Raw genomic sequence first — 25,846 nt, 5'->3', positions numbered from 1 at the left:
CTGACAGCCCAGCTGACCGGGGATGGGGGGGAGAGGCCGTGCGTTCAGGGCTGCAGGGGGAGCCGTGCGCACGTAGGGCTGCAGGGGGAGCGCTGTGCGTCCCTGCGCCTGTCTGTGCCTGGAGCGGGGCGGCCATGGGCGCCCGTCTGCGGCCCGCTGCGCTGTGGGGGGCGGCGCTGGCCGCGACCGGGGGCGCTGCCGTGGCGGCCTGGCTCTGGGTCCGCCTCCGGAGCCGGGCAGCGCCGACTCCCGACTGCCCTGTTGCCGCCACAGCCGCCGCCGATCAGGTACCGGGGCTGGGTTGGGGCAGCGGGCGAGGCCGCTGAGCCGGGCAACGCTAACGGGGCCGCACGGAGCCTCTTGGCGGGGATGCGATACCGGGCCGCTTGGCCCTGGCGTCCTGCTCGGCAGCGCGGCGGAGCCCGGACCGCACTCTCCGCTTTCCCTCCCCAGGCAGCGGGCGGGCCGGGGGATGTCGCCGGCGTCCCATGGCCCGACCGGCGCTGCGGCCCTGTACTTGTGCCGCAGGAGCCTAGCACTGTCTCCACTGTGAAGTGTCTTTTGCGCTTCTCTCCCCCGACCCCGTGTTAAGCTCCCTTATTGCCCCAGGCCTGCTGAGCGTTGCACATGCCCGGGGTGCCTGGCTAAGCGTGCTGCCACTTGCTTTGCAGGGTACAGGACACGGTAAGCAGATACTTGTGCTGGGCCTGGATGGGGCTGGGAAGACCAGTGTTCTCCACTCCCTGGCAACTAACCATGTCAAGCGCAGCGTGGCTCCCACCGAGGGCTTCAACGCCATCTGCGTTAACACCGAAGAGTTACAGATGGAGTTCCTGGAGAGTGAGTGAACGTGTTTTAGTACTGGGCATAAAATATGTTCCTATCCTGTGCCCTCAGGATCGGGTTCCCTTGTGCCTGCGCTGATAACATGAAGTTGTGATTATTTTCTCCTTGAAGATTCTGCTTTCCCACCCCATTTCTTGAAGGAAATGATGCACCGGAGTTAGAGGAGGTTCATTCAGCCCTGTCCTCCAGGGAGTTCAGTTCCCAGAGAGAGAAGGATAACAAGCCTAATGGTATGAAACCAGCCCAGAGCAGAGGTGTCCCCAGTAAGGCCTGTGTTGTGATTCATAGCCATTGTGTGTTGTACAGCTTTGCCTTGGTGCTTATGCCTGGCAAAGGGCAAGAGACAAAGAGGAATAAATAATAAGTTGAAAGAAGAGAGGTAGAAAAACTTTGTACCTTTTTGTTCAAAAGACTCTTAAGTGGTGTTTTTTAGTCTTTAATGACTTTTTAATGTCTGCAGGTACGTACTAAGCTTTGTGTTGTCCTTAGCACTGATTTTTGGGTATTGCCTGTGCCTGCAGAGAACATCTCCTGTGGTGCTTTTGGGGTGTCAGAGCTGTACTAGGTGCAGCTAGCTGAGGGCAAAGTGGAGGCCCTGGATTCAGGTCAGTCCCTGGTATAGAGAGTACTTGCCTTCTGTGGAGGCAAAAGCTGCCCTTTGCTTCCTGCTACTTCTGCACTGTACTGTACCAGTGCTCAACTGGCTCAGTTGACAGCTAGCCCATAGATGCCTCTGTACCTTTGTCAGCAGGTCTAAAGGAGTTGTGCTGTTCCCAGGTAAGTTTCTGGGATGTGAGGATGAGGCCACCAAGGCAGTCTCATTCCAAGTAGTACTACCACAGGCGTGTCTGTCATGTCTTGGGGAAACAGTCTCTCCAGAAACGCTTGTATTCTGTGCCCCTGTCATAGTAGGTCTGGGATACTTGTGTCTCCTACTGGGAGGTGTTTTGTCTAGCTGAGCCCAGAGGAACCTAATGTATCTCTGCTCCTGCCTGGGGATGGCCTGGGCCCAGAGCCATGTACCCCATGGCAGAGCTTGTTGTTTCTGAGTCGTCCTTCCCTCTCTGGTCCAGGTTGGTAGTCACTGAGATGTGCTGTCTGCGATCTGACCCATGGGAAGTGAAATATCTCAGTCCAGTTTCAGCCAGGTAAATCCGTGCATGGCTCTTTAATCTGGTTACTTATCCAGTCTATACCATCGCCTAGTCCAGGGGTTAGCAGCCTGTGCTGTGATCACATGGCACAAGGTGATCAGCAGACAGCAGGGGTTTTATTTTGCTGATTTAGATGGATAGAAAATCAACATTCTATCTTTTTATTTGTACCATCATACAGAAAAAGTGGGTGATGTCTTGCCTCTGGCTTCTGCTGGGTTCCCACTTGTTTGCAGGATAAAAAAGCGTTCTCTGTGAGAGCTGCTGACCCCTGGGTTATGCTATGCATGAATGCACTTAACAAAGGGAGCGGTGGTAAGCCCCACAACATCACAGTACAGAATCACAGGCATCTGTCCCAAGTGTGATGGATCAGTCACAGCCCTTTGGCTCCTTTCCACAGCAACAGACTCGCAATACTGCCTGCAGATATGCTGGGGCTCTTGAAGAAGAGGCAGGCATGCCCTAGCAGGAAATGATGTTTCCCTTTCTATGTTCTTGAAGCTACTGGATCATTTTTATTTTAGTGAAAGTAAAATTGTTTTGAAACTGAAAAAAGTCACAGTAAAAGTCGCAGCAAAAGGGCAGTAAAAGACAGCTGACTAGCAAGTCAGTTTTGAAAAGAGCTCCCATGTAAGGCAGGAGAACATTATAGGGAACTGCAGTTGTATTGTTCTGAAAACTTTACCTTTGGGAGAGTCACCTAGACCTTTTTTGTACCTCAGTACTCTTGAAGGTGTCTTTCTGCAGTATACCTGGGAGAAGACCTGAAGAGTGGAAAACACATCTGAAATGCTTAATATACTGTTAACTCTTCCTACTCCTACTAATCTCACCAAACTCTTTTTGTCCCCAGATGGGAATAACAATCTCGAACAACTTGCTGCATGTGCAAAAGCAATTGCTTTTGAAGGTGGACAGTTTTCCTCTGTATCCAGCAGTGAAGAGCTCATGTAAAAATGTAACCTGTGCAAAGATTTCTTCCAAGGATTGCCTGAAGGGTTTGCTGAGGCTTGAGTTTTCTCACCTCCTAAACACCTCTGGTTATTGACAGTATGAAAGCTGTGGGAGTTCTGAACTAGTCCCCAGTGTCATACAAACCCAATGAAAGCCCTCCCTGCCTCAGACCTAAATTTCTTCTTTGGAAATTGTAGGCCTGCTTTGTCTGAAGATGAGGCAGGCATGTGTAGGTGGGTTATGTGGGGACATTATCCCGTGGTGTTTATGGACCTCTTTCTACTTGCATGAGAGCAAGAAACAACAAGGCAGGAAGCAAGCATAAGAAACTGAACCCAGAGTCCTCTCACAATAAGAGCTTAAAATGATTTTGTTTTTTTGTTCCCAGAGTGTACACATATGTCTGCATGTAACTTGACTGGGGAAAATAAAGCTATTTCCAGTCTTATATATAGTAGCTCAAATACTGAAAACCCAGACACCATGGGTTTTCAGCCCAAAGCCTGCTATCTGCGGTTGAGGGAGCAGTGCTGCTTGGATTACTTGGTGAACCCTGTGCTGCTCTCTTCTCTTCCAGTCGGGGGCAGTGAATCTCTGCGTTCATACTGGAAGATGTACTTGCCCAAAGTGCTGTTGCTAATCTATGTCGTGGACTCGGCTGATCATGCCCGACTGCCTGTGGCAAAACAGCTGCTTCATCAACTGATCCAGAGCAACTCCACCCTGCCGGTGGTGGTTCTGGCCAACAAGCAGGTAAGAGTTCCCTGCTGCTAGCTGAGCTTGGGCTGGCAGCAGCTCTGAAAACAGCAGCAGAGCCTTTCAAAGCAGGCCTTATGACTGGGAGCTGGGGGTCTTTCTGGGACACCTGTTGACTACAAAAGAAAATAGTCTGAGGTTGTGTTTTGGATCTACAAAATGCAGGTCCTGTGCTTGGAGATGGTGCAGTCAGAACTGTGGGTGGAAATCATGGTAGAAACTACTGTAGAGTTGCAAGGTTTGAGAGCTGCAGGAGAGACTATAGTCAGACCTGGAGTTAAGTTTCTGTTCTGAATGTCTGTCTAGAAGTACCACTTTACCTAGCAGGAGCCAAAAAGTGAAGCACCGTTGTTAGCATTCAGGTTGTCAGGTTGGTTGCTTCTAAGGCTGCTGCTGAAGCATGAGAGAAGAGCAGCTTTCCTCATAAGGCAGTGCTTTCTCCCAAGAGTGGTGCTGTACCTGGGGCAGGATTGTGCCTGTGGTACAATGTTAGATGGCAGAACAGCCCAGGGGTTTTAAGCCCAGATTTTCTGTTATGAGAGCTGTGCGCTCGGTTCACTCTGCCTTGTTACCTCCTAAATTTCTGGTAACTTGGGCATGTTTCTAGTAGTGTTACTCTTGAGTGCTTTGGCTTCATCAAACACAGGTGCTACTGCTGTTACTCTAGGTCCCACAGTGGTAGCTGAGAAGGCATGCAGAGCGTGTTTGCCTTGTTCTTGTAGCTCTTTGCTGGGCACTTTGGGCAGCAAGACTTTTGTCTGGCTCATATGGGTAGTGTTACACTGGTGTCATTAACACTGAAATGTCTAGAAACAGAACAGCAACATGGGAATAGTGCTGCTACCTCTTGCAACTAATGGTCTTGTTTCTGTTTTGTGTATCAGGACCTTGAAGGTGCATATTGCATCACCGATATCCATGATGCTCTGGCACTGTCTGATATTGGGGACAACAGGAAGATGTTCTTGATTGGCACCCATGTGGCAGAAGATGGCTCCGAGATCTCCTCCAACATGAAGGATGCCAAGGAGCTGATAGCACAGCTGGTTTTGGAAGCACAGTGACAGCTCTTTTCCTACGATGTGATCTGTGCAGCTGAGGGAGACAGAGTGTTAGTGTATGGTCAGTTTGTCATGTGGCAACTGAAATGTACAGGTATCTTTTCCTTCTGAGTGTGGGATTCCCCTGAAAATGGTGTCTAGTTGGTAACAAAATCCGATTTGTAGTGGTTTGAAAATACATTTGAGAAGTAAGTCTAATATTTAGCGTATTTGTAGTCTCCCAGATAGCAGAGTTAAGAGGATGTGTAGCTTAGGCAGCTGAGCTGGCTTCTTGCCAGGTGGGAATCAAGCATCCACTCCAGTGGAACAAGGCTGCATCCAATGAATTTAACCTGGCTTGGTGTCTCAGGTTTAAACTGAAACATGTGTACTCCTCAGGTTTTACAGAGCCCTCTTACCAGTGTTGTTCTGTTGAAAAACAGACCTCACTTCTTGATGCTGTCAGAAATTTAAAGTGCTGTGGTTAGTATCTTTGACAGTTTTTGTTGTTGCTGTGTTGGAGCCAGCCTTTAAGGGAGTGGTAGATTAGTAATCTCTGGAAATTGAGTAGGTTATTGTTTCTTTAGTAGGTAAGAACAAGAAGACAATCGCAGTAAGACATTAAGTGTTTCTTTGCCTACAGGGAAAAAACAGAATGGTGTAATTTAAGGTGGTAACTGGAAGCATTTAAGTTAAATTGGCACCGAAGGTGGGAGACTCCTCCATCGGGCTGAGTGGCTTGTTTCAATTTAGTCCCGGTTGTTCTCAAGCAAGCAGTCTTACGTGTGAAAAACGTTGATTTTTGAAAGCGATTTGTGTTACACAGCGGGAGAGGAAGGGTACCTGATGAGTGTCACTCTCCTATTGTCCTTGGAATTACACTCCAAGAATGCGATCCAGGAGCAAGTTCTGTAACGGGCCTGTTCTGCGGCTGCATTACTGTATGAATGTTGTGTGGTTTCATCCTTTGAACAGATGCATAAAGCAGAAAACTTCACCCAAACCAGCGGTCCGGGCCTCATTTACCCGGGCAGGGCGTGAGGCTAGAGACCCTGGAGGCCAGCCTCCCGCAGGACGGACCCTCGCAGCCCTCTGCTGCCGACCGGGTTCCCGTTCCGGGGCCCGCCGGACGAAGGGATCTCTCCTCAGGAGCGCTTCCCTCAGCAGCCGTTGCCGTGGCGACGGGAGCGCGCACCATGGCGCCGGCCGGGCCGCGCGCCGGTGTGTGGGGACGGGGCCGTGTGGGGTGGCGGGGGTTAGCCCCTCCCGGTCGGAGACCCTGTGACCCGGCCCCTCAGCCAGCCGCGGCGGGGCTCGGGGGATGCCGCGGGGCGGCACGGCATGGAGGGAGGGAGGGCGGGAGCGGCGGGGCCCTGGCACCACAGCGCCACCGGAGCGTCTGCTGGGCAGCGCCATGCCAGCCCGGCCGTTGCTGCCACCGCGCAGGTTGAGCCTCGAAACCGTGCCTGGCTTCCCCACCGCGTCTGTATTTTCCTGTCCCCGCTTTCAAAGCATGGCGGCTTGTTCTGTGCTGCAGCAGAGTCCCAGTTTAATACAGCCGCTGCCCACCGAGCCCCCCCAGGCTGAGGGCAGTGGTAAGGGGTGAGCTGGGGACAGCCTGCGGGTCAGCAGTACCTGTTGCTCATCCCAAGAGGAGGATGCTGATGAGGAGACGCGGTGCTCCCAGACTCCCCATCCGCTGGGGAACACTTCGCGTGCAAATGCATTGCTGTGCAGCTGCCCGGGAAGGTACCAGGGAAAAGCCTTACAAATAGCTGCCAGGGAGTCTAGTCTATCCTGAGAAGATGCAGAGACTCCACCCACCCTGCAATTGTTTAACATTGAAGAGCAGGCAGTCCAAGCTGCGGGTGTTACCAAGCTTTTAAATTCACCTCTTCTTGTCTTTGCAGTTCCTTGTTACCTGTCTGCATGCTCCCATGACAGGTAAGAACCCCTCAGACCTGACCTCCTGGCTGAGCATCCAGGCCAAGCCCTGTGTCTCTCGAGGAGGGCTGGGTCGGGGGTTTACACCAGGCAGCAAGTCAGTATCTCAGATGACACTGTGATAAACATGCAGAGGAAACGATGCCTGGGTTTGCTGTTCTGCCTGCTTCTCATGACCAACAACATCTGATGGGTCTGATGGCTGAGCAGTTAGTCCATGTGAGCTCAGGCAAGGAGGGGAGGTGTTTCTATGCCTGCCTGCAGCAAAGCCTTTTTTTCCCTGCTGGAAAGCAGGAGCGGGACCAAAGAGCAAGGGCAGTCCGTTTATCAGCCAAGTTGCAGAACTGCTGCAGGTGCATCCTGTGCGAGGATGCCTGTGTGTCCAGAGCTTTTGCCATGATAAAAGAGTAGAAAATAATAGCTTTTTTTTTGTAATTGGAAAACCCCAATATACTAGACAATTGCCAAGTGAATTGAGAGACCTGGTCTGGATGTACGTGTGACTTGTTCCTTGGCTGGGTCATGATGCAAGCTTTGCACAGCAGTGTCATATGGGTCAGTAAGGCCATGTACACTTTGTGCTGGGCTTGGCTGTGCCTATGTGGTGGGTCTGTGCCATTGCTGGAGGAGAAGCGAGGAGCCTGCCTGCAGGGATAGTGCCAGCTCTGCAATGTAGCTAGGCTGGGGGGAAATCTGTGTGGTAATCCTTCACCCCCTCGCACCTTTGGAAAAGACTCTGGGGAGCTGCTTAGGAATGAACAGCTGAAAATTGGTTTTAGCTCTTGACATGAGGGCTGCTGTCCTGAGCATGTCCTGTCTTGAACCGGCGGCAGGGGGCCAAAGTCCTACAGGCAGTTTCCTCTGTGGGATCCCTTGTTTGCAGTGCTGTGACCGTCTATTAAGCATGACAGGGAGATAAATCAGCAGGCATCTGATGCTCTAACAGCAGCCTGCCATTGCAAGGGTCTCTGTGGTCCTGAGGTCTCTGGCAAACGTTTGCTGGGGCTTGGCATCTCAGGAAGGGGTATCAGCCTCATCAGAGGAACCACAGATGAGTCCCCACAATGCAGACTGTTTTCTGTCAGCAAACACTTCTCTCTGTGTCCCCACTCCTCTCTAGCTCTATGCTGCCTTATTGCCAGATGGTACTAAGCAAGGGAAGCAATGCCTCAGGCTTTCACTTTCTGTGCTTTTTCCATGATGAGGCACTTCCATAGCTGGCATTCAAGGCCAGGCTGGATGTAGTTCTGAGCAACCTAACCTAGTTGAAGATGTCCCTGTTCATTGCAGGGGGGTTGGACTAGGTGACATTTGAAGGTCCCTTCCAACCCAAACTATATGATGACTATGATTTTGCTAGGGCACAGACCATGTATGTTCCTGAGTCTCTGTAGCATCTGAGACTCTTGTGCTAAACAGACTGAAATAAAACGATAAAAAAATATGGCTTCACCTGTGCTCCTAAAGCCCTGTGGGAAGTCTCCATGGTGACTTTGAGCAAACCACAGGAGTGTTTCTGTTCATCTGGTCTCCTGTAGGCTGAAGACATCATCCATCTCCTACCTGCTGGGGTTGTATGTTGTGTTTTTAACCAGAAAATACCTTCCCCCTCTCCCTGCAATGTCCCACAGGGACTCTGCAATGAGGGCAGAATTGCAAATTTGTCTCTCTGCAATCTAAGAAATAGCACAAAAATCCATGGGTTGATGAGTTCACTAGATTAAATGGATGGAAAACTACTAGGAGAGAGAGATCCCTTAAACGCACTCTTGCAAGAGATGGAGGAAAAGGCAGAGGAGTTCGAGAGTGTGTTATGTGGTTTTGAGTACAGCAGTAGCTTCTTTGTGCTTTGTTGGTTTAACTGTATGTTAAATGGCATGTTTGTCCTTTTCTGCAATTTTGGCAGGATATGGGAACTTGCAGAACCCAAGAAAGCAGCTTGTGCAAATGACCTCAGGTAAGGAGGTAATGCAGCCCTGCTCAAGGGCTGGGGATGGATGGGACCTCAGCCAGTACAGACCCTTTGCTTTTGTCTTGCTACTGCTTCTCTCTCAAGAGCAGGAGTGGCTCCAAAAATCCAGGTGGAGATGTTCAGTGCATGAGGGTCTCTCTTTGACTTGCTCTTTCTTGCTTTCAATCAAAAAACTGGGCTTGATCCAGTCTTGCCTTTGCTGTCCTCTCTGAGTTGCTGCACTGAGATGTTGCAGGATAGGATGGCGTAGTGGTGCAAGGAGATTGGACCTCATTGGAGTCACAGGCTGCTGCATCCTGGAGAGCACAGTCCAGCTTTAGAAGCAGAGATGCTGTCAGCATTATGTGGTCAAGCTATGGCTTGACAAGCCAGGGCAACAGTCTCTTCTCCACTGAGAAGATAATGTCTCTTCTCCACTGTCTGTATGGGTGTCACTGTGCTTGGAAAAGGTTCCACAAACCCATTGCCCAGCTGTTCCCTGTCCTGACTACCCTGGTACCCTCTCCCGTCATGGCCTCTCTCTCAATGGGGAATGAGCAACTCCAGATTTGCCCTGGGCACAGGAGAGTAAACACTAACGTGCTGCAAAACCTCACCCACTTTCCATGGCACACCCTGACCATAACATTATTATTATTTTTACTGCCATACTTGTGGTATAGCTAGGTGGTAACAGTGAGGCAAGAAAAATGCAATCATGAAACTCCCCCAGGGGTTTCAGAGATGTAATGAAATGACCCTTTCTGCACATCTACTGGTAGTTGTAAAACCAGACTCATCCCTTGAAGGCTTTTTTCTTTTTGAGTTGGTAACATTTCCTAACTCTGGACAGTGTGCCAGAGAAAGTGAGTGCTCAGGAAACAGCAGCAGCACTTTACAGGTGACGGTAGCCATAGGGACTGTATGTGTATTCCATCCCAGGCAGGGAAGGATAACCCCATCAAGCACAGTTCACACTTGGGCATGTTCCTAAAATTTCACACCCTTGCTGTTCTTGCTAGGCTTGTTTGGGGAAAGCAAGAGACGATATGGACCACTTCACGGCGTGCTATGACAGCTAGACCATCCGCAAGGATACTGGAATTGGCCAAGCCCAAGCAAGATTTTGGCAAGAACCCGTACAGGTCAGTAATGTGATAGCACATCCTGGGGAAGGAGGCAGCTCAGAGGGTGCTGACTAAGCAAAGGGACTTAGTAGGTCCAGGGAAAGGGAGATGCCATCTCTTTTCCTGCCATTGCTGCCCCACAGCGATTTCCATGCCACTGACAACCACCAGGCTGTACTGGTGCTTGGAACAGGGGCCATCTGTAGCAGGGAAGAAAGCGCTATGGGAGTATAATCACCCTGAGTGCTTGACTTCCAAAATGAGGAGGAACTGAGGGGTGCTGAGTTTTGGTGCCCTTTTATTTCCTTGTACCTGCTTCCTGGCTGTGAAAAGGGCCTCTCCAACATGTGGTGGTTGCTCTGGGTTTGGATCAACTGCCGTAAGAGCCAGCCTTGATCTCAGTTTCCAAGCACTTGGGAACATATTCCTCTGCTGTAACAAAACCCCCAGTCAACAGCTCTGCTTTGGCATGGAAGCAGAGACATCATGTGCATGTGTGCATGCTTTAATGGAAACATCTGTGTCACACCTGTGTGTACAGAGGGACTATCTGTCCCTAGAGGGTTCCCTGTCTGTACTGGGGCTGATGCAGCCCAGCCAGGCACCTGGGCACAATTAGTGATCCCCTGCATCCTCTTGGAACTTGGCCTAAATCTTGAGGCTAAAGGTTAGGAAGTGCTATGAACAGAGAAATCTTGTAGCATCTTGCTGGCTGGTAGAAATCGAGGTCTCTTGCCTTGAATTAAAACTCTGCTGTCACTACATGGTAAAAAAACTAGTCCATGTTTGGGTTATAGGAGTGAAGAACAATGTGAAAAATGTAAGCTTTGGTGGTGCTGGGTGATGCTGCATTACTTGAAGCAGCTGATCTGTATCTTCTGTAGCTTGGCTGGAGGGAATGAAGCTCTTTTGGAGACAAGATGGTGGTTGCTAGTCTGTAAGAAGTCTGAGCAAGAAGAATGCATATTAAACTGTGTTGTACTCCTGGCTTTCCTCTACCTGGAGTGATGTCAGGGCATGTGTGTCTGTATTATTCTCTCCTCTGCCACTGTCATCAGTTCAAGGGCCTTCATCCTCCTGAGATCTTCTGCCTCTGACTAATGGTGTCTACCTGACAGCCCTTCCTGCCTTTTTGCTCACCTCTTCTCTGGGGATGACAGGCATCTTCAATGGTTGTGGCTGAAGGAAAGCTGGATGAGCATGCACTAGGCAAGTGTGGGGAGATCCCAAGATGAAAGGAGCTGCAATGGCTATTAACCCATTGCAACAAAGTGGTTTCTAAATTGTCAGACCTGAACAAGAGATGCTGCTGGGTTTGTGTTGTGGAGTAATGGGCCGGGGAAAGGCCTAGACTTTGAAAGCAATGCACTGACGATGCTTAAAAGAGGACTCTGCATATGCAAACAGCATTTACCAGGAAATCTCAAGTGTAAACGCCCGTTTGTTCATGGCTTTACCATGTGCACTGATGCCATCTTTTGTACATGTAACAGGCATGGTTGTTTAACCAAACTTAGGATGCCATCTACCAGAACCAAGTTCTCTGTCAGTTTACTAACTTTTCTGTGCTGTTCCTTCAGGCCCCTCTGCTTGTATGGCCGTGGACGGGAATCAACAATCTGGGAGCATCCCTCACCAGTGGATTTTCGCTTCCCTTCTGATCGGCTGATGAAGTTGGCTGAACCTAAACAATACCAGGCTGCTTACCTGCTGCAAAGGTGAGAGGACAGAAAGACTGTAGGGTTCTATAGGAAGGCCCTTGGGTCTTACAGCATTAGTCCAGCCTTAAAGTAACAAATACAGGAACAGAGGATGGGTATAACAGAGGGCAAAATGCAGAGCAGGGACTCTGCTGAGATTAGGACATCTGGTCTTTGTCATAGTATGTGTGGGTTCTGCACTGGAAATAGCCACAAGACAAAGCTTCCTTCTAGTGCAGCAAATGTGAGACTTAAACATCCCTGCTGCTGCCTGGTTTAACCAGTGTGGGGAAATATCCATGAGTGGTGGTGCTGTGACTCTCTGCTTCTAGACCTCGCACGTCCCCTGAATGGCCTGTGTCACCGGCGGCACTGAGCTGTAAGGCCTCCCCACGGATTTTGGAGCTTGCCCAGCCGAAGGTGCTACACCCAGAGTTCCTGCCGGCCAAAAAGGTGAGGAGCTGTTTGAGTGAGATTGGATGGGACAGTGATGCAGAAAACTGTCCTGAGTTTTTAAACCCTGTATCCTGCCCCTGGATGTGCCCAGCATGTGCTATGGCGGGGAGAAACTGTGGTTCTGCTGGGGTTTGTGATGCTGAGAGAAATTGCCTTTTTGGAATGAGATGCTGTCTTTGAAAATCTCACTGCTGAGGGACAGAGAACAGCCAGGCTGGAGCAGCCTAGAATAGTAGGGGAGCCAAGGAAGGCATCTGGGCTGCATATCCCCTGATAAAGCAGCCTGGGAAAGTGGAGAAACCTGATGGGAACGGCCTGTTCAGCTCCTAGGGAATACTGTTCTGTTTTCAGTTGAGTAGTTGTGCTGTGTATATAGGATGCATGAGCCTGCAAACAATATATAGATTTTAACAGTGTTTTACCAGATTAGCCTGATTTAGAGACATATTTCTGAACTTGCTCATTTTAGGTGAGTCATTGCTTTGGCAGGGGTGAAAGGGCAATCTCAGATTACACTCATTCCATGGCAAAGGCTAAGTTTTCTGGATGAAGTCTCTGGGCTGGGACATAAGGGGGGCTCTGCTGGAGCAGGACTTGGCATCAGTAACCCTGTGAAAAATAGGGAAGATGTCCCATGCTGGAGCAGTAATCACTTTTGCTGTAGGAATGCAGTTAACTGCACCAGTATTTTTACCCTGAAATCTGAGTGTTTCTCCTTAGGAGGGGAAATTATTTGATTCAGCCAGGAAGACAAATATGAAAAACATCACTCTGGAAGAAATCTCTCTGCACTCTCACCTGGCTGCAGAGGCTCTGGTTACAGACATTCCTCTCCTGCCTATGAGTGGGTGACAGCTGGGGAAAAAAGTAATACTGGATAAGATGTGCAAATCCCAATAGTGCCAAAATTACCTTCCAGTTCAGGTGAAAGAAAACTAATGCATGTTGAGAAAGTGAGAGTGCTTCTTCTTGTAACCATGTCTGCAGAGGAAGAGTGCTGGGTGCTTATCCCTCTGGAGAAGGGAGTGTGTCCCTCTGAGCTGCTGTGGACAAGCTGTGTGTCTGCACATCCCTCCCCCATTCTGAACCCATGCAGGTGCCAACACAGGTTACAAATGCTGCAGCCTTGGCCAGAGCATCCTCACGGATACAGCAGCTGGCAGAGCCCTGGGTCAAGAAGGTGACCTGCTGCTATGAGTACGGCCCTTTTGAATCTGCCATTCGCCCGGTAAGGCAGCGTCACCTGGGGCTGTGCATGGCAGGGATGCTGGGCAGAGGGGAGAGTACAGGGGCTCAGTCACTGGGGCTCTCTTCATGGCAGCCCTGGATGTGCTGCTGTCCGTGACGCTGATGTAGCTGCTTCCGGGGCTGGAGAGCCGGACTTGTCCTCCGTGCAGAGCATGGACAGGATCATGTTCCACCTGTGTGTGGTCAGTAGCTGTGAACCTGGGTACACTGAGTTGCAGGCTGGTCACCATCGAATACCAGGAACATATCTGTAGGGACCTTCCTCCCCATTCTTCCACAGGTTTCCAAGTTTGCTCAGGAGGCAGTTGCTAGCCCTCGAACCCTGGAGCTGGCTATGGCAAAAAGATTGCATCCTGATTATATGCCTATGCGGGATGCTGCATGGTCAGTGACAAAGGCTGCAAAGCAGGCAGTGGCTACACCAAGGTTTGTGGAACTGGCCCAGCCTTGCAAAAGGTAGGTGCTGCTTCTCTCCTATGCAGAAATGATCAGCTGTCAGCCCATTTCATGCAGGCCATGGTACCTTGTTGATTTGGATTTATGGAGTGTGATTAAGCCACTGCTTTTTCACTTCCAAAATGTATGGGTTTTGTATGGCTGGGTGTGTTACTGCTACATGGGCTGTGGTTTAAACAGCATTTTTCAGGTGGAAGAAGAATCAAAAGAGGGGAAATAGGAGCTTTCTAATTCCAGTGGGAACTATTGGCTGGGACTTTGTAATTATTAGCTGCAATTACAAAAAGCAACCAGCTGACACATGGCGCAGTGTAGCAAATTCATGCTGCCCAGCATGATACAGCTGGCCTCAACCTGGGCTGCAGGAAGTGTTGGGTATGGTGTTTCACAGAGAGGGAGGGAATGCCTGGTGGTAGTGGCTGTGGCAGCTGCAGTGAGAGATGGGGCATCCGCTCTCACTAGCGTCCTGGTGACAGCAGCCGAGGCATGACTGCTTTTGTCCGCCCAGGACGGGGCAGGGAGCAGGTGGAGGTGTGTCAACTGGCAGGCAGCTTTGACAGCTGGCTCTGCTCCAGTTGGAATTAACCGGCTCTGTCCTTACTCCCCCAGGCTTCCTATGAACTTGACTCAATTCAACCCAAATGCCTTTGCTGTGAAGGAGTCTGCTAAGAAGGCAATTTGTTCTGCTCGGATCAAGGAACTGGCTTGTCCGATTAAGCGCTGAGCTCCCTCAGAAGCACAGCCCTCTGCTCGTGCCAGGTGTCCCTCTTGGAACATCACTCTGTTCAGGCTGTGCTGAGACTGGAAAACCTACTTGAACACAGCAGCACCCACCAAGAACACTTCTTACGAGCTGCCACTTTTACTGGGCTAATCTGGGGAGTTAAATAAAACAGTCATTCCATAAGCACAAAAATAGTGACCAGGGGAAAAAAGCAGGATTTGACCTAATGTGGGAAGCCTTTCTCCCTAGGATGAATTATGTCTGGATTTTATATCTCTTCTTATTTTTTAGCTCTAATAGTTAAAGAAGTGATGAAACAACTGCTGGGGGAAGCCAGCACAGTAACTGTTTTTTCACATCATAAGTAAGTGTGGCAAACCACAGCCAACGGCACGCAGCACGTTGATGCAGTGCAACTCCTGACCTTGGGGTTTTTAAAACTTTTGCTAAAGTTTAGAGATCTTCTCAGTGACACTCAAAGTTTTGTGGTTGTGACAGAAATAGAAACACAAAAGGCTGCAAAATTCCAGATCCAGGGCTGGATTTGATAAGGCATGCAGCTTTAGTACAGACTTCGGAAATGCTGGGGTGGAATGTACCTTGAGTTGGCTTGAGTTTGGGGCCCCTTCTCTCAAATGCCTGGAGAATGGTCAGAGAATGGGCAAGCAGCCTTTTGCTTTGCATGCATCTTTGGTACAAGTTACACAGGTGGGTTATATGTCTGCGGTTCAGATACTTGGTTGTGTAACCCTAGGCAGAATAATGGAGGGACAAAAGTTATAAAACAAAGCATGTGGCAGTTTCACTGGCAGTGTATCTTGATCTTCCCTGTGTTAAGCCGATTCTCCTTCCAAAGGAATAGAGGCAGGTCACCACAAACCACAAGAGGATTATTCAGAGGATCCAGTAATTGATTCAATAATCCACTAAGCAGAGGATTTTTGAACCCTTTTGAACAAGGTAAGGTCACTGAGCAACTGCGCTGGTTATTTTTTATCCCATACATTGTCCTGTACCAGGTCAATGTACCAGAGTTTGGGTTCTCTGCAAAAGCCTGAGTGCAACTGCATCCCTTAAGCTTTAAAATGGCCAGATGGAGGGTGAAGTCTGATGCCCCCACCCGTGGGGGAATCCCAGTGCTACCAGCCTCTGCCACCTCAGGGATGAGGCTGTGTGGGCTGCCATGGGTGGACCCATGGAGGTTGCCCATGTCGGTGTGCTATCCCTGTGGCAAGAGGGATACCCCACAATGCCCACTGAGGCTGTCTTTAGAGAAATGTTGCTCTCCCAGAGGAAGAAGTCTGTCTCCTGCCATCGGGGCAAGGAGCACAAGCAGGGACGTAACACAGCTCCTCTCATCAAAAAACTCTGTTTTTTTTATTAATGCATTGGAAAAAAACACCCAAAAAACCAAAATGCCAATTCTTTCCCTTTGATGACCTTTAACAGCAGTGTGAGAAATACATTCAAGAGAGGCTTGCCTTGGTCTGATGACTGTGTAGGTACTCAGTTTGCTGATATCCAGAGCTGACTCAGCATCTTGAGCTAACTAAGATCATCTGAGCAACACATCTGTTTTCCAGGTGCCCCCCTCTCTGGATGGTGTGCATATTAAAGCTAGAATGTATACTTTGCCTTTGGGGAGCATAAGCAAAATAAATCTTTCCCACCCCTTCTATGTTTGAACCTTTCATGGCAGCTTTTCTGTAAGCCTGGCACAAGGGCATTATTAATGGGTGGGAATCACTAGATAGGTTATGCAGCCATCGGAAGCTGTATACACACACATATATATAATACTTTTTCCTGGTTATGTACACTTTAAATAAAACTTATGTTAAATAGCAGGGTATTACTTTGTATCTCAAAACCTATTGCAACAGAAGAACTCCAAGGAAACCCACTCTGAAGAGCTTCACCATCATTATCAGCAGCCTTGGGGGTTGGAGCAGCGTCCTCTAGTCCCTGACAGATCCGCTTTGTGAGGGCAGCCCTTCAGACTTCCTCCACTCTGCCAGGCGCTGCTTGAACCATTTCTGGAGGAAAGAAAAGAGAAAGAGATTGAGTGCACTGGGCTGAGTGAACCTCTAAATAACCTTGCTAAAGGTGCAGATGTGGTCAGTACATGGGACCAGGTGAGGGAAACTCATGGTTCTGCTATCTGAAGCAAGGTGCTGCACTGTTTCTAGGCAGTACAGGCATCAAGAGAGCTGCTTCTGACTGAATGAATGGTCTTGTTACTGGTGTGTTCACTGCTTTCAAACTCATTTCTCTTGCTCACTTCAGACCTTGACAGCATGGGTAAGTTCTTGTTTTATTTCTGTGAGTCCAAGTTTTTCTTGCAAACAGAGTAAGAAATTGGCTAAGGAGCTGCTGGATGGCATCTGCTTAAATGGCTGGAGCAATGAAACAATCACTGCAGGTCCAAAACAGACAGGAATCACAAGCTGACCTGTGTCAGAAAGGATGACAGGGACAATGCAGTGGCTCTCAGCAAATTTAAGATCAAATAAATTTAAAAAATGGGTTACTGTGATCTTAGTCTTCAAGCAATGTGCATGGCTATCTTACTGTGCAGTAGCTTAGCATCCCTAGGCCAACTCCCAGAGCTGCTGACGCCACTTGAACACAGCTGCAATTTTGAATGTTAGCTAAAATGCAGCTGGATAAAGCCACGCTACCTGCGTAAGAAGAGAGAGATAACTCATGTCCCGGAAGCACAGCTCAGCCTTTTGTTTGGGAATGCGCCTGTGATTTGCTTTGTTGCTGTTCACTCTGTTGCTATATTTGTTCATGGCTATTTCTGAAGCTATTGTGGTTCGTAATGACACAACCACGATGCTCTCTACAAAGTGGCTCTTGCACCAGCACTGCCTTGGACTGCATCCAGTCAGATGATTGCTTGCCTCGCCTCCTCCCAAAAATTTCACTTCCTGCCCTCAACCATCATCTCCCGTTGACTCACCACCTCTTTGCATCTCATTTTTACTGATTTTTTTATTAAAATGGCTGCTATATCTAGCCAATAAAGCACTCCAGATGACAACAGTGATAATTCTCTGTGTTATATGCAATACAAGCACTTCACAGCTCACCATCCCAGTCTTGATCCTGTCATTAATATGTCCTTCATCTTCAGATCCCTAGGAGCACCCTGGATTTGTGGAAAAAGATGGCTATCAGGGAAGATTTTTAAGACTTCTCCAGATGTGTCCTGGGCATATCTGGCCTATGTTTACAACTTGCTTTAAGAAAAAGAGAAATTGAGCAGTGCCATTTCTAAGGAGGAAAAGGTATTTCAAGGGTGCGGCCTCAAATAAGCAGTGGTACCTGTCTGTCATTAAAGCACAGTAAAGGAGGGGTCTCCTTTTCCACTCCAGCCAAGGGCTATCATGGGTAATGGATGTTGTACCAGCATCCTTCCCTGGGACAGGCTAAGTACTGGCATTGCCTGCTCAGCTCTCATATCCCTTTGTCTTTGCCCAGATAGAGCCAGGCTTGGCAGCTCTCTGCTGCTAGCTTTTCAGTGAGTTGAATTTCCTTTCTATACCCATCAATGCTGCTATGGGTCTAGTAGCTTATAAAATACCTGCATTTAAACTGGCTGCACTGCAACCTGAAGGAATTGTGTAGGAGCCATTTGTTTCTGAAGCCCAGGATAGCCTGCAGGTAGTCAAATGGAGCACAGAACTCATTGTAAGTCTGAGGCAGTGGCAGCCTGTCCCTGTGAAGGGACATTTGGAAGCCTCTGTGTCTCCTCAAAAGGTTGACAGACTTGCCTGACATGCAGGCTTGGGAACACTAAAGTGGCAAACTGCAGTGAGGGGGAGTGTGCACAGCCTGAGCATGTCCCTCAGCACATCCTGCAGCAGTTTTATCTGTCTGTTGTAAAATAACTATTTTCTTCAGACAGCAAAGCCAGCAGTGGTTTGGGTACCCAAGACTATTAGAAATAGGTTGAAAGGAAAGGACAGCACATGCGGCTTGTATATTCAGGGGTTCACAGCCAGCCAGTGACCCTCAGGGTGTGCCCTTGTTCTGGCTGTGGGAATTGCTAGCCTGGTATCCAAGCCCAGGATAGGGATGGTGCTCCTGGGTGTGTGAGGGGAGCACAGAGATCTCAGTGAGATGCCATGGCTGGGAATGAAGGGGCTGTGATTACAGGGGAAGGGGCTTTGGGGATGCAGGGGCAGGAACATGTGGGGTGCAGGGAGAGGTGGCAGTACAGTAGAGTTCTGTGGGTACAGTAGAGTCCTGTGGGTGCAGTGTGGGGTTAGGGGTGCACTGGAGGTTGCAGAGATGCAGAGAAGACTTGTGGGGATGGTGTGGGGTGCAGTAAGGAGTATGCAGGGTGCAGACTGGTGCAGGGAGTGAAATAGGGTGCATATGGGGCACAGAGGAGTGCAGGAGAGTTGGGAAGCATGAGAGGTGCAGGAAGTGCAGTAAGAAGCATGTAGGTGAATAGAAGGGTGCAGGGAGTATGACAGAAAGCTGGAGATAGAACAAGCAGGAGATGTGGGGGAAGTTTGTGGGATACAGAGGCATGCAGGGGGAGCAGAGCTGGTGCCAAAGTAGGGGCAAAGGGCACGCACTCACCAGGGTCTGCTCCTCGGAGAGCCCAGTCTCGGCCGCAATGAGGCACAGCGTGGTGGGGTCAGGGTGTTTGTTCACCTTGCAGAAGTTGTACTCCAGGATCTCCAGCTGCTCCTCAGTGGGAGTCACTGGCTTCTCTGTGGCCATCTCCTCCTTGGGTAGGGCTATGGGGCCAGGCGCTGCAGAGAGGGGCCAGTGTCATTGGGTGACACCAAGCTCATTTGCTGAGCCCCAGGTTTGCCATCCCTATCCCCACTGTCTCCCTGCTTGCCATGGCAGGGCACAGCTCCCTTCCCAAAGGCATGCCAGGGAGCTCAGCCGGGAGCTCCAGGCCCCCGGCACGTCCTGGGACACACACACAATTTCCCCACCATGGTGACCACACACCACCAGTGCCCAGCTGAGCTGTCTCACCATCCTTAGCTGGTGAGGAACTGCAGCCCGTCCTCTGCTCAGCGCTCCCCTCTTGCTGTATTTATAGCCAGTGTGACTCCCGTGGGGACGATTCCTGTTTACAACCGTATTTAGGCCTGGGCGTCGCTTGGGAGTGATGTCACAGCAGCGGGCTTGTTGAAGGGGTTAATTTAAAGACATTAATTGAAAAAAGCACTACTTATGCTCTGGGTGAGGGGACAGTGCCTGGCATCCAGCCTAGATTATCTCTATTCTTTTTTCCCTTCTTCCCAGTGACCAGGCAAGTTTGCAAGGGAATCATAAACCAGAGGATCTTTGGGAGTGTGGGTCTGGACCCAGCAATCACCCCGTTTTCCCTCCTGAGCAGTGTCCTGGTCCTCATCCTAGCAGCATGGCCAAACCACACAAAGCTGGTGATGAGTAGGTGAGCTGCTTTGGTTTTACTAATATTTAATGTTATCTATGTTAATATTTAGTGTTATCTATTTATCTATCTATGTAATGTTTGCTAATATTTAATGGTATTTAAGGCATGGGCATAAACAGTGATGTTGTTCCTGAGCACCAAGGAACTGTTTGTATGGTTTTGGTGTGTAAGTGAAGGGTCAGTCCTTGGAGGATGGTATCTCATTCACATCTGTCGCCCAGGCACTCAAGCAAGGAGCCCACATTCTCTCTCCAAGTAACGTTTGTCCCACTTGTGCTTTGCCCATATCTCTGGCAGACTTGGCACAAAAGCGCAAGCAAAACAAGATGGTATGCCTTGGGTAAACCCCACACCTCTCTTCTGCAGGGCTCCAAGTTTGCCTCCGCATGGCAGGGGGTCGAGCCTGCCAGTGCGGTCAAGTACACCGTGAGGCGTTGTCCCCACAAAGCATGCAGAAGTCCCTGGTGCTGAATCATTTTGGTGTTTCCGAAACCAAGCTGTGGGGTGTTGGCGGGTAGAAGCTGGGTGCAAAAATGTGGCCTTTCTTGATCTGCTGTCCTGCTACCCGAGTTGCCTGGCATGTCTCTATGAGGCTGTGCTGTGCCCTCTCCTATGCTGCCAAGGTGGTTCTTGGCCACCTTGGAACTCCTCTGGGCTCTTTGCTGCAGACCTGCCTTGTCTCCACCTTGCAGTCCAGCTTCCCCTTCCCTTTGGCTCTGGGATGGAACTCAGGCACCTCCAGCATGCTGCACCCTACTGTGTGGCTTTAAACCCAACTGCTTTTCTGGTTGACAGATAACTGACCTTTGCCCACTCAGTACCCTGGGGTGTAGCGAATACCCCAGGGCTCTCACTTGCTGACAGCACTGCTGCTGCTGGCGCTCAGCTCCAAAACTGCCTTGCAGCTTCAGAGAGCCAGCTCTGCTATTCGTGAGAGGCTGGAGAGCTCCTCTTTCAGCTTTACCTCAAAAAGCAAAGGTCCCACTGAGCCTTGTCTGCAGGAGGTGCTTTGGGTAATGTACTTTGTCTAATAAAAGGATCCTTTGGCATTTGAGTAGGGGCTTATAAATAGACCAGGGCTGGTTGTGAAACAGCCCTGTCTGTTTGAGTCACTTGGTAAATACCAATTGTAACACAGTGGTTATGAAAGGTCAGAACACCTCTGAGTGGGATGGAGCAGGCTGGTAGAGGGCATCATCCGCCACACCGGGATGGACTGGGGAAAGACCACTTTTAACCCCAGGGGCTGCAAACTGAGCGGGCCTTGTCAGCAGAGTGTTGCAGCACAGGTATGTGGCAGCAGCTGCCTGAGTTTTCCTGGGGTCAACTCAGTTCAGAGACATCCGTATCAGAAGAGGCACAACAACAAAGTCCATTCCTTTGTGTGTGTGAGCTGGTGGGGGCCAGGTGAATGCTGCTCACCTGCCTTGGGCATTTGGAGACCTCTGGAAAAGACACAGGGGCAGAAAGAGATCCCCTGGACTTGAGGTGCTGCTCTCAGCACTGTGGCTGCCAGACTCCCCATGAGGTGAAAGTGCAGATGAGGCCAAGCTCAGGCCACAGTTCTTTCCTCTCCTCCTTGATCAACACCCCACTGAGCCATTTGCCCTTCTCCTAGAAAGCCCAGTCACCACAGGGCTCCTCATCACCTTTGGCTCATGGGACACCAGCAGCAACAAGTCCTGGCAGTTCATAAAGCATCACTTGCAGACTGCTGCATAAACGTACATTAATGTGTGTGCATTGATTTGCATAGGGAACGTGTGCTTCAGCTTTCATGTTTCATCTACACAGCTGTTTATTTCTGATAATCTCCAGGTTCCTGAGGCACTTCCCCGTAGGACACAGTATCTTCTACCTGCTGGCAGCTCAGGATGCCCCAGCACATAGGATGTGATACTTGACAGTTTTTCCTTGTCTCCACTCTGCTCCTGCTCCCACCTCTCAAGGCTGTGAGATGGCTTTCAGGAAAAGTTCAAAAGCCTGGGTGTGTCTGGAGCTCCACATCACTCCATGAGGTCCTGGAGATCTTCAGGAGCCATGTGACACTATGCAGCATGTGGCACCCAGCACTTGGCAGCTCTTGGGTGCTAAAAACTGGGAGTAAATGACAGGACCTGAGGGCACTATGAGTCCCTAAATGTCCTGACTGCCTGTACCTTGACCACTACTCACCTACCTCCTATTTAAATGGAGCCCTGCTTAAGCCCAGGCCTGGAACCTGGCCTTCAGGCTACACAGGACCTCTTCCCTGTACAGGAGAGGTAATTTTCTTGCTTACGCTTCTTTAGGCCTGGGAGAAGTACAGAGAATCATAGCTGCTCTGCTCAGCTGCTGGAAAGGACCACCGCTCACTGCCTTTTTTCTGCTCAAACTTTTGCAGGCATGGTGAAACAAAAAAAAGGCTTTTCCAGTGCAAATTATCTAAACCATCTGTTCAGCTTTCAGAAAGGGTGGGGAGCTGTGGTCATCATTTACCCCTGTGAGCAGTTCCATGTCTACTGCTGCCACCCCTGGGTGGCACAAGGATGAGAGTTTGGTAGCAGAGAGCTACTCACCCTGGCGGAAATGACAGTGCCAGATGCACTATCACTGTGAAACCACAGCACTGGTGACACTTGCTCTGTCCTACACATCAAGCTAAAAAGCCTCGAGGAATTCACACTTGGGTCTGTCTGTCTTGGTTTTAGGTGGAGCAGTGTGAAAGCAGCCACTAGCTGCAGCATGCAAGGGGTTCATTGGTTGCTTGGCTCCAGCCAGCATTGCTGTGCACAACTTAGTGCTCTTAGTGTGGCTGATGTGGTGTTTAAATGCACCTCCAGGGCCATTTTGAAGGGAGCACACAAAAGGCAATGGCTGATAGGAATGAGTTGCAGCAAGAGAAAATCTTAGTAGATATTGGGAAACAAGTCTTGTATGTCAGGACCAATGTGGGGATAGGGATCAGAGAGGTGGGGGCACCTCTGTTCTTGGTGATCCCTAACACTCAGCTGGACAAGGCCCTGAGTGACCTGACCCAGATGTGAGGTAGGAGCAGTGGTGTGGAGAGAGACCTCCCTCTGCCCATGTCCCTGCTCCCCAAAGATACCCTGGGGTTACTAGCAGGGCTCCTAGCTCTGGCCTGGGATGGGAGAGGACACCCCACTGTCTCCCAGCAAGCCTGCCCAGCGCTGCTAGTGCAGTCAGCATTTATTCTCCTGGCAGAAAGCAGACACTTTTCCAGAAAAGACATGATCTCTGTTTGCTCAGCTTTGCTTTTTGAACAGCAGACACAATAGCTAGCTGGCTGTGCAGCTTTCTAAGGATTTACTGCACCGAAGACCCTGGAAAACAATCTGAGCAGCTCCTGCCCAGATGGTGGGTTTCTTGACCCTTTCCCCACTGCTCTCTCCGCTGTCAGGGCTGGGATGCGACTGGAGGCATCATCTGCTCCTGGTTTTTGCTTGCAGCTATTTCCTGACACTGGCAGGAAATCAAAATAGCAGTTCTCAATGCAAACGAGCCCTCCCTTGCTCTGCTGCAGAGCTGTGTCCTGTCCCTCATTTTGCTCGGGCTCCTGCTGTGGGGTGGCTGTGGATAACATCAGCCGGCATGGTGCACAGGATAAGGTGGGACGGAGGCTTTAAAAATAAAACAGACCCTGCCATAAATAAGGAAAAACCACCTGTCATGCATCCTGTAAACTACCCGTTCAGCCTCTTAGAAGATAATATCCAACAGGAACAAAGCAAACAAGAGCACAGCAGCTGCTGAAGCAGAGGCAAGTCCCCATAGCACCTACACCCCGGGGTCTCCGCCTGCCTGCATTCCTCTCTCCCTTCCCCAGTCATGAAGCTTTACCACCACCACCGCCCCGCTGGATGCTGCTCCAACCTCCCCAGCATCCCTAAGATCAGGTCAGCTCCTCCCTGCATCACCCCCCCCCCCCCAACATCCACACCTGTGAATCCACCCCAGCTCCCCCAGCTCAAAGCCTGTGCTTACCTGGAGCTGTCAGGGACCAGAAGTGAGTAAAACAAGAACCCTGAAGGTCCTTGGGGTGACTGCTTAAGTATCCGCGAGTGTGTGTGACAGGCGGGGACCTGAAAAACCTGCCGCAAATCACAGGAGCTCCCGGGTTCCACAGTCACTCTCTGGGCTGGTAATTCAGGTTTGGCATCCACTCTCCTTGGCAGGGCTCAACGCATGGTTGTACGTGCTGCGGGGCTCCGCGGACGGGTGGCACAGGGAGCCGTCGGGGCTCGTCCCACTACGCTCTGGGCCGGTGGACGCTGTCCTGCCGGCCCCGGGTGAGGGCAGCTGTGGGGCTGTTTCCTGCAGGGGTACAGGAAGGGTGAAGGCAGGGTGCGGCGGAAACTGTGCTCAGCCCTTCATCTGCATGCCAACAGAGCCTGCGTGCCCCTCTGGGGGCCCTCTGCCCACTGCTGCCCCCTTGGCAGGGCTGCCACCAGCCCCCCTGCTGTGGGGAGCCCTGATGAAGCCCGGCGGCAGTCACTGCTGTGCAGGGCTGGTTTCTCACCTCACTTCAACCCCCCCTTATCCAGGTTTAACTCTCCTGACCCTGCTGTCACTTTAGTCAGCGCTATGGTCCTGTGAGGCTGGGTGAAGGGAGCAGGACCGGGTCCTGGATCCAACCTGCTGCTGCATCCTAAGTGCCTTCAGATACACAGGGCAGGAGATGGGGAGGAGGGCAGGACATCCTCTTCTGCCAAAGTCCTATACTTTCCTCAATTTAAGTGGCCGGGAGCCTGCAGTTTCCAGTGGGGTGGGCTGGAAGCGTTATATAGCAGCTTAAAAGGAGGAATTTTGTGGGGTGGGGTGCAGTGGGGAGGAGCTGATTTTCTGTCAGCTCACAGATAGCTGGAAGGGGATGTTGGAAAAATCAGAGGGGCTGCAGAAAGGGTTCATGAGAAACTGAGTATGGATTGCAGTGTCTGAGATTATCTGACAGAGAAAAAGACAAACTGGATGTAAAGAGCTGTAAAGCTGGCTGGAGCCAGGGGCAGGGAGCCCAGTCCCTGGGGAGAAGTGGCTGGACTAACCCAAGCAAGAAACCTACCATATGTTTAGCAATGTGCCAAAGCTGTCCTCAAGATTTAGTGGTTTTGTAATGTGGTGTGGGGGAAACATGGGCCTAGCCAAGGGTATTGTGAAGAGACCTGCACCAAAGGGCAAGCAGACCTGTGCCAATTTTCCTTGGAGGATGACGCTGATCAAGCGAGAGTGCTTTTTTTTTTTCACAGGGATAAGCCTCACTGCATGATAAACCAAGTGATGCTGCTCAGCGGCTGCCAGAGGAGGTTTTCAGGAGAAGACTTGATCCTGCATGCCTTGGGCAGGCACCTGGCCAAAGGGATATGTCCTGTTTATCACTGGTGCTTAGCGACTGAAGCATGGGTAGCAATGGGTGTGGGCAAGCAAGTTGGAAGACGTGTCTGATGGGATGGCTCCAGTAGCAGTGGCTGGAGGGATCAGGGTGCATGCAATGGGGCTGGAGCAGGACACAGCCCTGTCCAACCAGTGTTGGAGGTCCAGGCAGAGGCCCTGCACTATGTGCTTAGTGGGGCTCTGGTGAGTACTGCTACTTGCCTGCCCCATGCCTGTGCTCTGCTCTGGCACCTGCTCTTGGCCACCCTTGGAGACAGGATAGATGGGGAGATATTCTGGTGCAGAAACATTTTCTTGTGTTTGTATGCTGTCTACTATTTTCTCCCATGCGCGTGCCCCAAGTACTGCATGATGTGAGTAACCTGGCCCGCAGGAACAGGATCGGCTCCTCTTTTCCCTTGTTTATTACTGTCAACAGGGAGAAGGTCTTTAATGTGGAAAAAACCCTTTCCCTTAGCCTGTGAACCCAGTCCGGACTTGCACTGAGAGCGCTGGCAGCGACGTGTTTCAGGTTGAGACACGCCACTGAAATGGCTTCAGAAGTGCTGGGAGCCCTGCAGTGACAGTGCGAAAGTCACGTTGTGAATCTGCCCGTGTCTGGCTGGCAAATGCTAATGCTTTCCTGACCCTGAAATCTTTAATCCCATTTCTCTTCCTGGGAGAGG

The 25,846-nt window shown here is 50.4% G+C and overlaps 3 protein-coding genes across 7 annotated transcripts; 2 read left to right on the top strand and 1 right to left on the bottom strand.

Annotated features, from left to right (window-relative positions):
• Positions 1-74: 74 nt before the first annotated feature.
• Positions 75-5,871, top strand: ARL9 (ADP ribosylation factor like GTPase 9). Of its 3 annotated transcripts, none has more exons than XM_061476788.1 (4): positions 75-287; positions 672-840; positions 3,535-3,710; positions 4,598-5,691. In XM_061476788.1, the coding sequence occupies exons 1-4, from the start codon at positions 135-137 to the stop codon at positions 4,775-4,777; spliced, it is 678 nt and encodes a 225-aa protein (XP_061332772.1). In that variant the 5' UTR covers positions 75-134; the 3' UTR covers positions 4,778-5,691. The 3 variants fall into 3 exon arrangements, with proteins under 3 accessions (XP_061332772.1, XP_061332790.1, XP_061332781.1); XM_061476797.1 differs by lacking the exon at positions 75-287 and adding an exon at positions 1,920-1,994 and having other exon boundaries at positions 713-840; positions 4,598-5,692; XM_061476806.1 differs by lacking the exon at positions 672-840 and having other exon boundaries at positions 163-287; positions 4,598-5,871.
• A 704-nt stretch (positions 5,872-6,575) lies between these two features.
• SPMAP2L (sperm microtubule associated protein 2 like) lies at positions 6,576-17,405 on the top strand. The gene is made up of 8 exons (XM_061476742.1): positions 6,576-6,697; positions 8,604-8,654; positions 9,671-9,793; positions 11,356-11,493; positions 11,808-11,928; positions 13,028-13,159; positions 13,460-13,635; positions 14,245-17,405. Exons 3-8 carry the CDS (start codon positions 9,720-9,722, stop codon positions 14,357-14,359), a joined length of 756 nt encoding a protein of 251 aa, XP_061332726.1. The 5' UTR covers positions 6,576-6,697; positions 8,604-8,654; positions 9,671-9,719; the 3' UTR covers positions 14,360-17,405.
• Positions 15,763-24,265, bottom strand: HOPX (HOP homeobox). Of its 3 annotated transcripts, none has more exons than XM_061476763.1 (3): positions 19,367-19,493; positions 18,956-19,131; positions 15,763-16,395 (listed from the first exon to the last, which is right to left on the bottom strand). In XM_061476763.1, exons 2-3 carry the CDS (start codon positions 19,097-19,099, stop codon positions 16,318-16,320), a joined length of 222 nt encoding a protein of 73 aa, XP_061332747.1. In that variant the 5' UTR covers positions 19,100-19,131; positions 19,367-19,493; the 3' UTR covers positions 15,763-16,317. The 3 variants fall into 3 exon arrangements, with proteins under 3 accessions (XP_061332747.1, XP_061332757.1, XP_061332739.1); XM_061476773.1 differs by having other exon boundaries at positions 19,340-19,458; XM_061476755.1 differs by lacking the exon at positions 19,367-19,493 and adding an exon at positions 23,778-24,265 and having other exon boundaries at positions 15,764-16,395.
• Positions 24,266-25,846: the final 1,581 nt, after the last annotated feature.

This window comes from Pezoporus flaviventris, unplaced genomic scaffold (genome assembly GCF_033815535.1).
Source record: "Pezoporus flaviventris isolate CSIRO_AGI_PZ_B2104156 unplaced genomic scaffold, CSIRO_AGI_Pfla_v1 ptg000002l, whole genome shotgun sequence".
Lineage (NCBI taxonomy): Eukaryota > Metazoa > Chordata > Aves > Psittaciformes > Psittacidae > Pezoporus > Pezoporus flaviventris.
Note: the sequence above shows the minus strand (reverse complement) of the source record. Positions and strands in the feature narration are given on the sequence as shown.